This window comes from Prunus avium, chromosome 7 (genome assembly GCF_965620075.1).
Source record: "Prunus avium chromosome 7, drPruAviu1.hap1.1, whole genome shotgun sequence".
Taxonomy (NCBI): domain Eukaryota; kingdom Viridiplantae; phylum Streptophyta; class Magnoliopsida; order Rosales; family Rosaceae; genus Prunus; species Prunus avium.
The window spans coordinates 30999228-31017185 of record NC_142290.1 but is presented as its reverse complement, the minus strand read 5'-3'; the positions used below and the strand labels follow the sequence as shown (position 1 = coordinate 31017185).

At 36.0% G+C, this 17958-nt stretch overlaps 1 protein-coding gene and 3 pseudogenes across 1 annotated transcript in view; 3 read left to right on the top strand and 1 right to left on the bottom strand.

Annotated features, from left to right (window-relative positions):
- The first annotated feature begins 3271 nt into the window (after positions 1 to 3271).
- Positions 3272 to 4618, top strand: LOC148293324 (tryptophan N-monooxygenase CYP79A68 pseudogene; annotated as a pseudogene).
- A 1105-nt stretch (positions 4619 to 5723) lies between these two features.
- LOC110766273 (tryptophan N-monooxygenase CYP79A68 pseudogene) lies at positions 5724 to 6415 on the top strand (annotated as a pseudogene).
- Positions 6416 to 10867: 4452 nt separating this feature from the next.
- Positions 10868 to 11452, top strand: LOC110766282 (tryptophan N-monooxygenase CYP79A68 pseudogene; annotated as a pseudogene).
- A 5088-nt stretch (positions 11453 to 16540) lies between these two features.
- Positions 16541 to 17958, bottom strand: part of LOC110766263 (putative CoA ligase CCL10) — a 2686-nt gene continuing 1268 nt past the window's right edge. Inside the window, exons 2-6 of the mRNA XM_021969556.2 lie at positions 17668 to 17857; positions 17433 to 17578; positions 17145 to 17212; positions 16958 to 17060; positions 16541 to 16856 (exon numbers count right to left, since the gene is read on the bottom strand). Coding sequence (XP_021825248.2) covers positions 16743 to 16856; positions 16958 to 17060; positions 17145 to 17212; positions 17433 to 17578; positions 17668 to 17857 — 621 coding nt within the window. The 3' untranslated portion in view covers positions 16541 to 16742. The remainder of the gene's footprint in view (positions 16857 to 16957; positions 17061 to 17144; positions 17213 to 17432; positions 17579 to 17667; positions 17858 to 17958) is intronic.

Below are 17958 nucleotides of genomic sequence, written 5' to 3'. Positions count from 1 at the left end.
TCATCACTTCCTTCCCAGGCTACACCAAACAAGCCACCACCCAAACACCACCAGCCACCTAGCAACCACCATCTACCACAAGCCCAATAGCACCCACCCGCCCAGCTAGCTCTCAAGACACCTAATCCTCATCAAACCAAATTATCCATAACCCATTCTAAATAATTACCGACCCAATTTTACAAAACTCATTAACTAGTGTATTGCAATTTGCAAGTATGAGAATCGATTGAAATAGCCTTCCTCACCATTTGAGACAAAAACCAAAAGCCTGATAAGAAAATCCTTGTTTAGAGAAACCCAGGGAGGAGATGCATGCTTTGGGGGAGAGAGAGAGAGAGAGAGAGAGAGAGAGAGAGAGAGAGAGAATTCTTATGCCTGCCACCATTGGCGGACCCATAATTTTTTTAGCGGAGGTGCAATATTGACTAAGTATGAAAAATGGTTTTTCAGAATAATCATTTTCTCAAGATAATTTTTGGCGGCTTTTATTCCTTACACATCAAATAAGAAAACTTGATTTTATGGGATTTTAGTATAAAGTATATATTGACTTAATGAGCCATCATTTTTAGCATAAATCGTATTTTGCACTAAAACCGATTTTTTATATTTTTATTTGGTGGGAATTTGATTTTCTAGTATTTTTATTTGGGGGGTACTTCCTTATTTACATTGTAAACTTAAGTAAATGGAGTAATTTAAAAATAAATGAAAGTAAAAGGACAAAGACATTTACTTAAATGTTGAAAATGGAAATAAGGTACCAGTTGAGCAAAGGGGCAATATAATGTAATAATTTTGTTTTGCATATACTTTTTTTTTTTTTGTCTGATCATATACATATATATAAGCTAATATAATTTTTTTTTGTGCCCTTCTCAATCGTGGGCCCCGGGCGGTGGCCCTAGTTGCCCTGGCCAAGGGCCGGCCCTGGACATAGTTGTGCCAAACCCGTTAACATTGCGCCCTTTGTCAGAAGCCCAGTACCTTACACACCTAAACTCATTGAGAGCCCCAACATATATGTATATATATTATTTGTCATGTAAATAATATAGTAGAGGACAGCAAATACTAATCTCTTGGTCAAATTGGGGAGGCCTTAGGAGCTACAAAATTCATATATCATGAGCTGTTATTCTTCTATTCTTTGACTAGTTTGAATTATTGTTCGAATCGGTTGAATCAAGAATTCGAACTCTTAACTTATCATAATTCAGACTCATTTTTCCCCACTTCCTCCCAAATAACTCCATAGACTAAAAGTTGAAGTAGCTTTTGTAATTTTCTCTTTTTCTTTGGTGCAGGTGCAACTTTGAATTATTGTCGAACACTCTAAAAAAACACACATACATACGTACGTGAAGAAAGAATTATGTGTGGACAAGACGAGTGGAGACATGGGATGCAAAAGTTGCTCAATCTTGAAAGTGACAAGAGAGAGGGCCGAGAGAAAAGGAAGTACCAAAAATAAGAAACCGTAGGAAATTTCAGGAAGACCATTTGTGTTTGTTGATGCCAAAAAGAGGTTCTTTGACTTAGAGGGTCAACTTAGTAAATTTGTGTCTTCGGTAGACTTGATGCTTCGGTAGACTGTGCGATCTGCAATAAAAGCAAGCGCACGGTAAGACCTAGGGCACCGGTGTGGTACCGGCCGAAGGCTCTCCGATGCTTAAGTAAGTTCGGGAATAGAAAGTTCAACTGACAGATCAATAGGCTTGTGTGCCGTAAGTTCTGATTACCTCCATTTTGGGATAGTTGGCCTCCTTTTATAGCTCTTGGGAGGTGTGCATTTTGTTGATTATTTCGATGTGGGACTGTGGGCGTCGCTTGGGAGCGCGCCACGTGTCCCAGGAGAGGGCGTTGCCCTAATGGAGAGATCGGTAGGCAGGGTGCCGAGGGCGCCTCTGACCAAGCCCAGTTTCCTCCACGTGTCTTGCCCTTATTGGCTGTTTATTTTGGGTGTAAACAGTGTTCGTTTATTTACACTTAAATAGCTTGATTTTGAGTAAATAACCCATTAGTGTAGTGATTTAGAGGAAATGCTTCACCGAGAAAGGTCATGGGATCGAGTCCTAACATTTGTGTAAATTTCAGGAAAAAAATTAAATGAATCTACTTGTGTTTGTTTATTTACACTTAAATAGCTTGATTTTGAGCAAAGGACCCACTAGTGTAGTGGTTTAGAGCAAATACTTCACCAAGAAAGGTCATGGGTTCGAGTCATAGCATTCGTGTATTGTGTGTGAATTTAGTATGCTATCGCCCCTCTTGAGTTCTCATGTTACTAACATTCGCGCAAAATGGTTCTTTTTCTTGAGGAGCGGAAGGGATGCGCGTTCTATCAGAAAGCTATCCTTTTTTTTTTTCCTCAAAAATATTAAATCAATTTATAATAATATAATATAACACTTATAAAAATAAAATTTGGACCCCTGAATAATGGACCCAGGGGGGGTCAATTGAATGTTCATGATCAGGTCCAGGCCTGCTAAGAAGCTCACCATGAATAACTCAAAACGGGATTTAAACAAATAAAAACATATATAACACAAAGATTTTATTCTTATTATAATATTAGAATTGCCACCCTCTGCCACACTACCACTCCATTCAATAATGCAAAAAAGCAAGGATTTTGAATGACGATCCACATTATTATTATCAACTCATTTCAGTTGGTTTGTCACCACTTGCAATTTTGATTGGTGACCATTTTGAGGTCATCCCCTTACTGTGGATGGCTATATATGTTTGTATTTATTTGCTACTTGGTGGAAATTTCCCACCTCCTTCTAGATAAGCTTTTGATTTAAGATGCAAATTTATTCCAAGCACTAAAATTTTATTAATTAAGTTAGCTTAGGGGTGAAAAAAAGAGTATATATAGTCTGTACGTATAGCTTTATCACGCAGTCCCTTTGTTTCATTTAATTAGGGCTTGCGTACGTTGAGATGGAATACCTTCATTATCGGTACTGCCTGCAGCTCATCTATATTATCCTCTGAACTATGAATATTCCAATTGCATCCATTTTTATCTTTCTTGTCAACTTCATCAGAAGGTTGAAACCAACCACCAAAAACAAAGTACAAAGTAGGCCTAAGCTCATGACCAATTGTTGGTGGTCTTTGATATTCCACTACAAATCTAGTGTTTTCTTGCAGGTACCTTTCCCCTTCTCATGCATAAAGATAAAGATTCAATTTGTCAAACGTCTCAAGCAATCTTGTCGAAGGACACTAAATTTTTTTTACACCAACCAAAATGGTGAATCACAAATCATACATCCAGCAGAATGGAAAGCAAGATGCATCAATCAATCATTGTAAAGTGTGGTTACCATTTCTGGAGCGAAAGAGATTAAAAAGCTGAAAAGATTCGTGACACTGAATTATTGAAGCTTGGTAGCATTAGAAAACATGGCAAGTAGCATCTAAACGTGAAAATGTCCAAAGTTCGATAAGAGGAAGTCTCACATTTTTTAGGCCTCTCGGACCCCACAAATAGACAAACTTGAAGAGAAGTACCAGTACCTGCAGTGCCGCTTAATTATTAGTAGTATTGAGATAGAACAATAAAACCTTGACTAACACTACCTGCTGCTCAATTCCATATCCTCTCTGAATCTAAATCATGAACACTCCAATTGCAATTTTCCTTGTATTCTTTTTCATCTTTCTTGTCAACTTGATCAGGTTGAAAACCAGCTATAGAAACAAAGGAGTCTCTCCCCCCAGGCCCGACCCCATGGCCAATTGTTGGTTGTGTACCAGAAATGTGGAGGAACAGGCCAGCATATAAATGGGTGCATAGGGTTTTGAAAGAACTCAACACTGACATTGCATGCATAAAATTAGGAAATGTTCATGTCATCCCAGTGAAATCACCAGAAATTGCCAGGGAGTTTTTGAAGAAAAATGATGCAGTTTTTGCATCAAGACCTGTCACAATGGCAACTGATATTTTAAGCAGTGGGTTCTTGACCACACGTGTTGTGCCTTGGGGAGGCCAGTGGAAAAAAATGAGAAAAGTTTTGATTGCTGACGTGTTCAATCATTCTATGGTTCAATGGCTACTTGTTAAGAGAAACGAAGAAGTTGATAACCTTGTTAAGTTCCTATACAATCAGTGCTCGTCCAATCCCAACGGTTCCGTGGTGAATGTGAGAACTGCAGCTCAATTTTACTCAGGAGGTGTGATGAGAAGGATGATTTTCAACACGAGGTACTTTGGCAAAGGAGAAAGGATGGAGGGCCTGGCTTTGAAGAAGAGCAACACGTCTCTGCGCTTTTGACTATACTCTTGCATGTGTACGGTTTCTGCGTATCGGATTATCTTCCATGGCTGAGGGTGTTTGACATAAGTGGCCATGAAAAAAGGGTGAGGGGTGCTCTGAAGATCATCAAGCAATATCAAGACCCTCTTATAGATGAGAGGTTGAAAGAATGGAGAGATGGAAGGACGACGGAGCCTGAGGACCTGCTTGATGTTTTCATTTCACTCAAAGATGCAAATGGACAGCCCTTATTGTCAGGTGAAGAAATCAAAGCTCAAATCACGGTGAGATATTCTTACTTACCACTAATTTTTTCAAGTAGTATGGATCCTTAATTTATCGATATGTTTTTACGTTTATTTTTAGAGATATTTAGTTATATACCCATTCTTAGCACTAATAATATAAATAAACCATACACCATTTAATTTATATAATCAAACCCAAAAAAGACCCAAAAAATGACAGCTGACCCTATTGAATTTAATTTTGATTATTAAATTACTTTGATGCCCTATTGAGTGTTTTGGGTTTTTTTAGAGTGCTGCTATTTTCACCCACCTGTCCTATTTTCCCACCCACCTTATCTTTAAAATTTTAAAGATAAATTTACCCATTTATGAAAAGACTTCTAAGGACTTAGAGAAAGGGATTAAAAACCAAAACAATTGCCTCAACCTTAAAATTTAAAAAAGTTAAAAAAATCCAAATCACAAATATCAAACCTTGTAACTATGGGCGATTCTTCAAATTTCCTATCTCCCATTATTGCACCTTCTCTACCATCCTATCTCCCATTAACAGACCTCTTTAATTTAAAAGAGAATTTACTTGAATTAATAATTTAAGGGTGTTTTAGGAATAATGGTGGGTGGAAAGATAGGATTGTGTTTTTTCAAATTTACATAGTGGGTGGAAAGATAAGGTGGGTGGGAAAATAGGACAAGTGGGTGGAAATAGCAGCACTCTTTTTTTATTATGAGGTTTTAGGGTTGAGTTTGTTTTAAGAAATTAATGGCAGTTTGTAATTTAAAAGAAGTTAAAAGTCTTTTTGTTATGTTGTAAATGAGCTTTGTGTGTTTCTTTAAAGTCCATTTTATATAGTTTTTAAAAAATAATAATAATAATTTGGGCTCCTATATTGGGTATAATAGTGAATCTCCCTTATTTTTATTCATGCGATATTAAAGGAACGAAGATTCAAAACAGGACTTTCGTTGCATGATAAATATTTTTAATCACTTGAGCTATAAGCCGCTTGCTAATTTGTCAATGTTTATTGAGCTAAAGTTGTGCTTATGAATACTAAACTCTAAACTCAAAACCCTGAACTTGAGCAACGAGGAGCACTGAAAAGAAAAGTGTAGATTATCCTATTTCTGAATTTTTCATGTGCAAAGTAAGAAACCAACTTACATACATGTTCTTGTGCATGATCAGGAACTGCAGCTTGCAACAGTGGATAATCCGTTCAATGCAGCAGAGTGGGCTCTATCAGAAATGCTTAACCAGCCTGAGCTGCTAAAAAAGGCAGAAGATGAACTAGATAGGGTAGTTGGAAAGCAGAGGCTTGTTCAAGAGTCTGATGTGCCCAAGCTCCCTTACGTAAGGGCTTGTGCAAGAGAAGCACTTAGGCTGCATCCAGTTGCACCATTCAACCTCCCCCACGTGTCCAGCACAAATGTTGTAGTAGCAGGCTACTTCATCCCAAAAGGGAGCAATGTTCTGCTAAGCCGCTTAGGTCTCCGGTGCAACCCGGAAGTGTGGGAAAACCCGTTGAGATTCAACCCGGAACGACATCTAAAAGGAGATGCTGATCAACAAGTGGATCTGGAAGAGCATGAGCTGAGGTTCAATACATTCTCTACTGGACGGAGAGGATGCATGGGGGGTGGGCTTGGGACTACCATAACTATCATGCTCCTAGCAAGGCTTTTGCAAGGCTTTACTTGGAGCATGCCACCCAATGTGGACAAGATTGACCTCACTGAGGCTCTCTCCCTCTTCAAGGCCAACCCTTTCTTTGCACATGCTAAACCTTGCTTGCCTGCTTCTCTCTACATGGTTTAGTTTCAACCAAGTGTAGTCAGATCTACCAACTGGGAATGGATAAATAAAAATAAGGAAAACTTTGTGCTTTGAATAGTTTTCATCTTCAAGGAAGTGGGAGATTTCAAAAAAGTATAAGAAAAATATACCAAGACTAATGCAATGTATAGGCTCACATCAAAAGCCTATCTTATGGGATGAGCTGAAAATGGTCGCCCATCAAATTGCAAATATGATAAATTAATTGACTAGACTCTGGATCATTCAATCCATTACAGAATTCTATTAATTAAAATTGGAGCCAAGCATATTGATTGCCATCGCCAACAAATAGTAGAGAAACTCTAGTGTAACATGTTGCATGCTTCTTTTTCTCTATCTCATGTGAGGAGAAAGATAAGAGAAACGGGTAGAAACCAAGATCTCCCAAGGTATTTAAGATACAAAATTGTGTGTGACGATAACACTGTGTTCTATGCCGACACTTATCAACATATTGTAAACATGAACATTATTCTTGTGATTCTTTGTTTATCTACATCTATTTAGAGCACCTTGTAAGACAATTTATTGTCTTAGTTCTGGAAATATAATCTTCTAATCCTAAGAGGACTCAAGTGTTTTAATTGATTATGAAATAGAACTCAAGCTTTTCGGATAACCACTTGTACAGAGCTTATTAAAGTAAAACACAAGTGTTAATAGAATTCCTAATACAATATGGATTGAAACAAACTTAGTCTAATGCAAATAGAACACTCGAAAGCTTCTTGATAGGCAAGGCATTTGAGTGATGCATGTATATATAGGGGCCCTTCCCTTGCAGCAAAACGTACTCAAAAACAGACCCTCACCCTATTTAAAGAAAAGAGAATTAAAGAGCTGCATAGGAGAAGAAGTTCCTCTATAATTGTCATGGTTGAGCAAGGTTAGTATTTTAGAATAAAAGTAAGGATTTACACACCTTCCATAACATTGGGCCAAGGCCAGCAGGCGATTTAGGCCCGAGTAAGTTTTGGGCATGGTTCTTATCTCACAGGATGATGCTAATGTTCCATTCCATCTTCAATTTACTACATGAAATAGATGTAAAATGTTATGAAGAATTTCAGAGTTATGGCAACAGACAGTGCTAAGTATTGCTTATAATAGTACAAGGAAATCACAATGACAGCCAATAGCCCTTGCATAGGCCAAGTGGATTAATGAAACTTGAGTCCATATAATAACAACAAACATTAAATCAAATGGATCATGAACTGAACCAAAGTTTGAAAGGGGCACTTCTTTTTCTATTTTATAATTTATTTTTTTACAAACCAAATATGGTGAATCACAAATCATACATCCAGCAGCATGGAAAGCAAGATGCATCAAACAATCATGTTATTAGGAAAATCATGCCGAAAGCCATATGCATACCATTGTAAAGTGTGGTTACCATATGGAGCCAAAGAGATTAAAAAGCTGAAAAGATTCGTGACACTGAATTATTGTAGCTTGGTAGCATTAGAGAGCATGGCAAGTAGCATCCAAACGTCAAAATGTCCGAAGTTCTATGAGAGGACGTCTCACATTTCTGAGGCCTCTCGGACCCCACAACTAGACAAACTTTAAGAGAAGTACCACTACCTACAGTCATAGTCTGAAATATCGATATTATTGACGAAATATCGAGGATATTTCGGTTTTTTTGAATCACGGATATTTCGGAACATATCCATGTACATATCGTAAAAATATCGACAATATCGACAATAATATCGGAAAATATCGATGTTGATAATTTTGCTCACACTTCAGCAATATTTTGTCAAAATATCTGTGTAATATCGCTAAAATATTGAAAATATTGAAAATATCGAAAATATCGATGTAAAGTAAAAAAAAGGAAAAAGAAGAAGAAAAAAAAGGGAGAAAAAAGGGAGAAAAAAAAAACACAAAGGGGATTTGAACCCCTCCCATTTTACGCCTCCAACACCTTAACCACTATATCACTTATGTTTTGTGATACTATGCTAAAATATTTATATTTATATTGTTTTGTTTTGAATTCTTTTTGCAAGAATCAAATTTTCACATGAGAATGAATCTTTGAACCTCATAGAAACTCTATGTGGTACTAAGTCACTCATGTATCTTACCATGCAATGTATAAAGTATAAAATAATGTAGTAAATCATTATATATAAATGATTAATCTTTTTTCATTAATTACTATATATTTTCTACACTCACAGTGTTTGCCAGCTCGCTGTATAATCAACTTAAATAAGTTAAATCCATCATGCAATGCATTTCCTTCTAATTTTTTGTGATAAACTAATAGATAATTGACTAAATAAACATTCTCCAAAGTTTCAATAAAAATTTCCAAGTTTTTCTTACAATTTCCGTGGTTTTTATTCAATTTTTATCGATATTGATAATATCTCGATATTTCCATCGAAATTTCCGTGTTTTTGGACTAACGATATTTCCGATATCATCGATATTTTAGAATTGCCTGCAGTGCTGCTTAATTATTAGTAGTATTGAGAGAGAACAATAAAACCTTGACTAGCACTACCTGCTGCTCAATTCCATATCCCCTCTGCATCTAAATCATGAACACTCCAATTGCAATTTTCCTTGTATCCTTTTTCATCTTTCTTGTCAACTTGATCAGGTTGAAAACCAGCAATAGAAACAAAGGAGTCTCTCTTCCCCAGGCCCGACCCCATGGCCAATTGTTGGTTGTGTACCAGAAATGTGGAGGAACAGGCCAGCATATAAATGGGTGCATAGGGTTTTGAAAGAACTCAACACTGACATTGCATGCATAAAATTAGGAAATGTTCATGTCATCCCAGTGAAATCACCAGAAATTGCCAGGGAGTTTTTGAAGAAAAATGATGCAGTTTTTGCATCAAGACCTGTCACAATTAGGGGTGGCAATTTCGGACACGACCCGATACACGACTCGAAACCCGCACGAGAAATTAGCGGGTTCAACCCGCACGATAAAAAAACAGGTCAATTTCGGGTCAACCCATTATAACCCGTTTATTAAACAGGTGGGTTTCGGGTCAACTCGCTAACCCGTTATAATACATGATTAACCCGTTTATTTAAACGGGTCGTGTCACGGGTCGTGTCAACCCGTATAATACACGCCAACCCGCGAAAAAATAAGCATAAATACGGACTTCATCACACACACAAGGGGTTTCGAACCCCTACCACCCTCATTACTCTCCAACACCTTATCCACCATGCTACATACAACTTTGTGATTATTTACTATGACTTTTGATATTTATAATGTTTCTTTTTCCTTCTTTTCCTTCTATCTTCTCCTCTTGTTTTTTATTTAAATTTTTTCAATTGTGAGTTTTGTAACATGCATGTTACTATTTATGAACCCGTTACACGACTCGAAACCCGCACGATAAAAGACGACCCGAACCCGACACGACACGTTTATTAAATGGGTTGGGTTCGGGTTGAACATTTTTGACACGTTTATTATCCCGACACGACATGACACGACACGACACGAACCCGACACGACACGACCCATTGCCAGCCCTAGTCACAATGGCAATTGATATTAAGCAGTGGGTTCTTGACCACAATTTTTGCGCCTTGGGGAGGCCAGTGGAAAAAAATGAGAAAAGTTTTGATTGCTAACGTGTTCAATCATTCTATGGTTCAATGGCTACTTGGTAAGAGAAACGAAGAAGCTGATAACCTTGTTAAGTTCCTATACAATCAGTGCTCGTCCAATTCGAACGGTTCGGTGGTAAATGTGAGAACTGCAGCTCAATTTTACTCAGGAGGTGTGATGAGAAGGATGATTTTCAACACGCGTACTTTGGCAAAGGGAGAAAGGATGGAGGGCCTGGCTTTGAAGAAGAGCAACACGTCTCTGCGCTTATGACTATACTCTTGCATGTGTACGCTTTCTGCGTATCGGATTTTCTTCCATGGCTGAGAGTGTTTGACATAAGTGGCCATGAGAAAAAGGTGAGGGGTGCTTTGAATATCATCAAGCAATATCAAGACCCTCTTATAGATGAGAGGTTGAAAGAATTGAAAGAATGGAGAGATGGAAGGACGAAAGAGCCTGAGGACCTGCTTGATGTTTTCATTTCACTCAAAGATGCAAATGGACAACCCTTATTGTCAGGTGAAGAAATTAAAGCTCAAATCATGGTGAGATATTCTTACTTACCACTAATTTATTTCAAGTAGTATGGATCCTTAATTTGCCGATGTTTTTATGTTCATTTTTATTCATGCAATATTAAAGGAATGGAGATTCAAAACAGGACTTCTGTTGCATGATAAATGCTTTTAATCACTTGAGCTATAAGCCGCTTGCTAATTTGTCAATGTTTATTGAGCTAAAGTTGTGCTTATGATTACTAAACTCAAAACGCCGAACTTGAGCAACGAGGAGCTCTAAAAAGAAACCAACTTACATGCATGTTCTTGTGCATGATCAGGAGCTGCAGCTTGCAACAGTGGATAATTCGCTCAATGCAGCAGAGTGGGCTCTATCAGAAATGCTTAACCAGCCTGAGCTGCTAAAAAAGGCAGAAGATGAACTAGATAGGGTAGTTGGAAAGCAGAGGCTTGTTCAAGATTCTGATGTGTCCAAGCTCCCTTACGTAAGGGCTTGTGCAAGAGAAGCACTTAGGCTGCATCCAGTTGCACCATTCAACGTCCCCCACGTGTCCAGCACAGATGCTGTAGTAGCAGGCTACTTCATCCCAAAAGGGAGCAGTGTTCTGCTAAGTCGCTTAGGTCTCGGGCGCAACCCGGAAGTGTGGGAAAACCCGCTGAGATTCGACCCAGAACGACATCTAAACGGAGATACTGATCAACGTGTGGATCTGGAAGAGCGTGAGCTGAGGTTCATTACATTCTCTATTGGACGGAGAGGATGCATGGGGGGTGGGCTTGGGACTACCATAACTATCATGCTCCTAGCAAGGCTTTTGCAAGGCTTTACTTGGAGCATGCAACCCAATGTGGACAAGATTGACCTCACTGAGGCTCTCTCCCTCTTCAAGGCCAACCCTTTGTTTGCACATGCTAAACCTCGCTTGCCTGCTTCGCTCTACATGGTTTAGTTTCACCCAAGCGTAGTCAGATCTACCAACTGGGAATGAATAAATAAAAATAAGGAAAACTTTGTGCTTTGAATTAATAGTTTTCATCTTCAAGGAAGTGGGAGCTTTCAACAAAGAATAAGAAAAATATACCAAGACTAATGCAATGTATAGGCTCACATCAAAAACCTATCTTATGGGATGAGCTGAAAATGGTCGCCGGTCAAATTGCAAATATGATAAATTAATTGACTAGACTCTGGATCATTCAATCCATTACAGAATTCTATTAATTAAAATTGGAGCCAAGCATATTGATTGCCATCGCCAACAAATAGTAGAGAAACTCTAGTGTAAACATGTTGCATGCTTCTTTCTCTCTCTCTCTCTCTCTCTCATCACAAAAGATAAGAGAAACGGGTAGAAACCAAGATCTCCCAAGGTATTTAAGATACGAAATTGTGTGTGATGATAACACTGTGTTCCTATGCCGACACTTACCAACATATTGTAAACATGAACATATTATTCTTGTGATTCTTTGTTTATCTACATCTATTTAGAGCATCTTGTAAGACAATTTATTGTCTTAGTTCTGGAAATATGATCTTCTAATCCTAAGAGGACTCAAGTGTTTTAATTGATTATGAAATAGAACTCAAGCTTTTCGGATAACCAATTGTACAGAGCTTATTAAAGTAAAACACAAGTGTTAATAGAATTCCTAATACAATATGAATTGAAACAAACTTAGTCTAATGCAACGCTCGAAAGCTTCTTGATAGGCAAGTCATTTGAGTGATGCATGTATATATAGGGGCCCCTTCCCTTGCAGCAAAACGTACTCAAAAACAGACTCTCACCCTATTTAAAGAAAAGAGAATTAAAGAGCTGCGTAGGAGAAGAAGTTGCTCTATAGTTGTCATGGTTGAGCAAGGTTAGTATTTTAGAATAAAAACCTAGTAAGGATTTACACACCTTCCATAACATTGGGCCAAGGCCAGTAGGCGATTTAGGTCCGAGTAAGTTTTGGGCATGGTTCTCATCTCACAGGATGATGCTAATGTTCCATTCCATCTTCAATTTACTACATGAAATTGATGTAAAATGTATGAAGAATTTCAGAGTTATGGCAACAGACACTGCTAAGTATTGCTTATAATAGTACAAGGAAATCACAATGACAGCCAATAGCCCTTCAAACTTTGCATAGCCCAAGTGGATTAATGAAACTTGAGTCCATATAATAACAACAAACATTAAATCAAATGGATCATGAACTGAACCAAAGTTAGAAAGGGGCACTTCTTTTTCTATTTTATTTTTTATTTTTTTTAAACCTTCTGTTGACTGAAAGAAAAAAAAAAAAGGGTGACAAATCTAAGGTATAAATGCATGCATGAGTTAGAGTTCTAAAGTTGCATCCATGAAATGGCAATAGAGTTCAGAAGAAAAACAGGGAGTTTCACATCACTCTACAAGTAGAGAAAAGAAAGTACCAAAAATAAGTAGCCATAGGAAATTTCAGGAAGACAAAAAAAATAAGTCTACTCTTGTGCTTGTTTATTTACACTTGATAGCTTGATTTTGAAATAACCTTAGATCCCGCTGAGTTATCATGTTACTAGCTTTATATCTTAATTGACACCATATGATCAACAAAAAAAGTGACCAATGACTCAAGCATGAACAAACGTTATGATATTTACAAATGTACTTTTATAAGAGGATAACACATAAATAATAGCTGCACTACCATAATATAGGACCATCAATAAATAGATGTCAAACTTATCACAAGTATACATCATCCTCACATCCATGTGAATCGAACCCGAGACATTCTCTCCAACCAAGCGGAGGCATCAAGATTAGTCGGTAAGCATTTCACCAAAAAATAAAGGCTAGTTGGTAAGCATGATTTATTAATTAAGCTAGCTTAGGGGTGAAAAAGAGAGTATATATTGTCCGTACGTATAGCTTTATCACACCACCCCATTGTTTTATTTCACATTTTACACTACCTTAATTAGGGCTAGCGTTGAGATGGAATACCTTCATTAACGTACGGTACTGCCTGCTTCTCACCTATGCTATCCTTTGAACTATGAATATTCCAATTGCACTTTTCATATTCATTGCATCCATTTTTATCTTTCTTGTCAACTTCATCATAGGGTTGAAAACCAACACCAAAAACTATTGAAGAACAATCAGTATAAAACCAAATAATAATTAATTACTATTTATTAAGTAATTTATGAAATGAGTAAAATATTTAAATATTCACTAAAGAAATAATAATTAAAACACAATTACTAATTTAAGTAATCAAGAAAGGCTAAGATATTAATTAATTACATATATTAAACAAATGAAGTTCGCAAAAAACAAAAGTAAAGAAACTAATTTTATATGTTTAAAATTGAAATAAAAAAATAAAAAAAACAAAAAACAAAAAAACAAAAAAAATGGAGAAAACCTCTCCTGACGAAATTTAATCGACAGAGGTCTATCCCAGCGTCATTTGCCGGATTAGACCTCTCCTGACGAAATTCACCTCTGCCGATGAAAACTCGTCGAGATAGATCTAATCCGGCAAATTTCGCCGGGATAGAACTTTGTCGAAGAAGTTTCGTCGGGAGAGGTTTTAAAAAATAAATAAATAGAAGTTTAGTATCTTTAGGTCCAATAAATTTTCATTTTAGTAATTAAATAATATCTTAGCATTATTTAATTACTTTCATCTATAACTATGTTTTAATTATTATTTCTATAATGAATAATTAAATATTTTAATTCACTTCATAAATTATATTACTTAATAAATGGTAATGATTTTTTTTTTGGTTTAATCCAATGTTTAACTACTAATTATTCACTAAGTAAATAACAATTAAAACATAACTACTAAATAAAGAAATTATAAATAAAGATTACGCTATTTATAGGGTATAGCCCGGCGGCTAGACTTTTAAAATATTCTATTTATATAGTACTGCCGGATGGCTATACAGTTAAAATATTCTATTTAAAGCGTATAGCCAACCGGCTATACGTTTAAAATTCTATTTATGGAGTACAGCTGGGCGGCTATACGCTTTAAATAGAAACGTATAGCCGCTCGGCTATACTCTTAAAATATCCTTTTTAAAATTTTCTTTTTTATTAATTAAATAATATCTTAGCCTTATTTAAATACTTTCATTCGTAATTATGTTTTAATTATTGTTTATTTAGTGAATAATTAGTATTAAATATTTTAATAAAAATCCTAGAAATTTGGTTTTTGGTACCCAAATATTTTAGTATTCCAAAAATGGATTTTAGCCTCGAGTCACAACGTGATTCGATAATATCAACTACTTGTTGAAGTTTGATTGAAATACATGAACTTGAGTCCCACATTGGAAAAGAAGAGAAAGTATCTACTCCTTAGTAGGCTTATGGTTAGGGTTCGAGGCTTAAGAAAGGTTTTGGAACAAGTTCAGAAGCTAGGGTTTTTAGTTCGGGACTTGTATTTACCCAAACTAATTTTGTATATAAAAAAAAGTTCCGCAAAATAATTAATTACTATTTATTAAGTAATTTATGAAATGAGTAAAATATTTAAATATTGACTAAAGAAATAATAATTAAAATATAATTACTAATTAAAGTAATTAAGAAAGGCTAAGATATTAATTAATTACATATATTAAACAAATGAAGTTCGCAAAAAACAAAAGTAAAGAAACTAATTTTATATGTTTAAAATTGAAATTGAAAAAACAAAACAAAAAAACAAAAAAAAGCGAGAAAACCTCTCCCGACGAAATTTCATCGGCACAGGTCTATCCTGATGGTATTTCGCCGGGATAGAATTTTGCATATGAAGTTTCGTTGGGCGAGGTTTTAAAAAATAAATAAATAGAAGTTTAGTATCTTTATGTCCAATAAATTTTCGTTTTAGTAATTAAATAATATCTTAGCATTATTTAATTACTTTCATTTATAACTATGTTTTAATTATTATTTCTATACTGAATAATTAAATATTTTAATTCACTTCATAAATTATATTACTTAATAAATGGTAATGATTTTTTTTTTTTGGTTTAATCCAATATTTAACTACTAATTATTCACTAAGTAAACAAAACATAACTACTAAATAAAGTAATTAAAAATAAAGATTATGCTATTTATAGGGTATAGCCCGGCGGCTATACGTTTAAAATATTATATTTATATAGTACGGCCGCACGGCCATACTGTTGAAATATTCTATTTAAAGAGTATAGCCGACCGGCTATACATTTAAAATTCTATTTGGGGTTTTTCTGGTTTGCGCCAGGCAACTTAGATCAATTTGGGGTTTTATCTTCTCTCTTGTTAGAGGTGGGGTCCACAAGTAAACGTCACAACCTTAGATTAGTGAGACAAATGATAGCTTAGCTGAATTGACTAATATACCCCTGCCACATCATCATTTTAATGGAACTTGGGATGGCGTTAATGGAAAGTGATTAAGTGACACACGAAACCCTGGTCAATGAGGCAAAGTGGGTCACTTTAACTTTAAGGGGGTTTAGTGGGAATTGACCAATGTTTCACGGGGCACTGTAGTACTTAAACTTAAAAATAAATGCAAAGACTATGCACTAGTGCAATATATTTATTTTTTTACTTTAGTACAAGCAATAGTCTAAACTACAAGGGAGGAGAATTTCTCACACACACACACACTATGATGCCATGACGATTCAAACTTGAGACCTTTGATATGCAAGTTAAAGCCTTTTTCCACTGGACTAAACCCTTTTGGCACACTAGTGCAAATATATTAGTAGAGCTCAAAGTATAAAACAATTTTAGTCTTACATCAAAAGCATGAGCTGAAAATGGTCGCCGATCAAATTGCAAATGGTGACAAATTAATCAATTGACTAGACTCTAAGCTGGATCATTCAATCCATTACAGAATTCTATGAACTAAAATTTGAGCCAAGCTAGCGTTGTTGTGATTGTCGTCGCCAACAAATGCGAGAGAAACTCCCATAAATTATGCCGTTCTCTTTTCATCTCTCTCATTACATAATAGAGAAAGAGATAGAAAACAAGATTACATTAAAACACAAACTTGAACTTTCTTTAGTAATTTCCATTGATTTCCTCACATTTCTTTGTTCTCTTCTCTTGTTCTCTATATATTTCTTTGTTCTCTTCTCTTGAACTTTATTTAGTACTTTTTTTAATTAAAAAAACAATTACAGTGGAAGAAAGAAATAAATGAGGGAAATTAATACATATGGTATAATTATCTTAATTATTATATTTTGGACCGAACTTTCTGAATAAGCTCCCTTCTCAAAATCTTTCCTGCAGCAGACTTCGGCACGCTGTTTATAAAAGTTACTCTCCGCAATCTTTTGAACGGTGCAACCTGCGGAGGGAAAAGGAAGGAACCCATCAAATATCTAGAAAACTCCTAAAATCTCTTTTCTGGTAACTGTTGTAAATATGCTTAGCTGCCTGCCACCTTACCTGCTTCTCAATGAATTTCTGAATGTCTTGCTGGGTTATCGTGCTGTTGGGCGCACGAACAACATATGCAACTGGAACCTCACCAGCTTTCTCATCAGGATATCTGCAGCAGGAAATTCTGGGTCAAATCTCATGAAGTAGTATTTCAAAGTTATGGCAGCTGAGAAATAGTGCAATAATTGCTTACGGGATCACAACAGCATCCAATATTTCAGGGTGAGAAAGCAACAGCCCTTCAAGTTCCGCAGGGGCCACCTTGCATACAGTCAAGTAGTTTCATGAAGATATATATATATATATATATATATATATATGCACATTTATTTTTACAAAAATCGTTATTCTAAATTACTCTTAACGTACATGGAGATGGAGGGGGCGAATACGCAGTCTTAATTAAATAGCATAATCCACATCCACCATGAAACTATATTTTGAGTAAGATTAAAAGAAAACCGATATATAATAAAGTTACCTGAAAACCGTAACACTTGATGAGCTCTTTAATTCGATCCACAACAAACAACTGCCCCTCCTCATCAAAATATCCAAGGTCTCCAGTGTGCACCCAACCTTGTTCATCTTTAGTCAACTTTGTGGCTTCTGGATTATTATAATAACCTGAAATAGTTAAGCAATTTATTGTTACGGATGCAACATTGAAATAACAAAATAAATGTAGACGGTCAAGAAATATATGTTAGGTCAACCTTGCATCATATTGGGTCCTCTGACCAATATTTCTCCCAACTGATTAGGTGGAAGAGGCTTGAGGGTATCTGTACTGACTATCTGCGATTCTATTCCTGAAGCAAGAATGCCACTTGATCCAGAAAATCGAGATCCTTCTCTGAAATTCTCTAGTGAAACAATCCCGCAAGTTTCTGTCAAACCATACCCCTGCCACCATACCACAACATGATTTTCAATAAACAATTCAGGGCATATTTGGTGGATCCAACTGGACTAAACTGTTAAGACTGAATTTATTAAGTATTGAC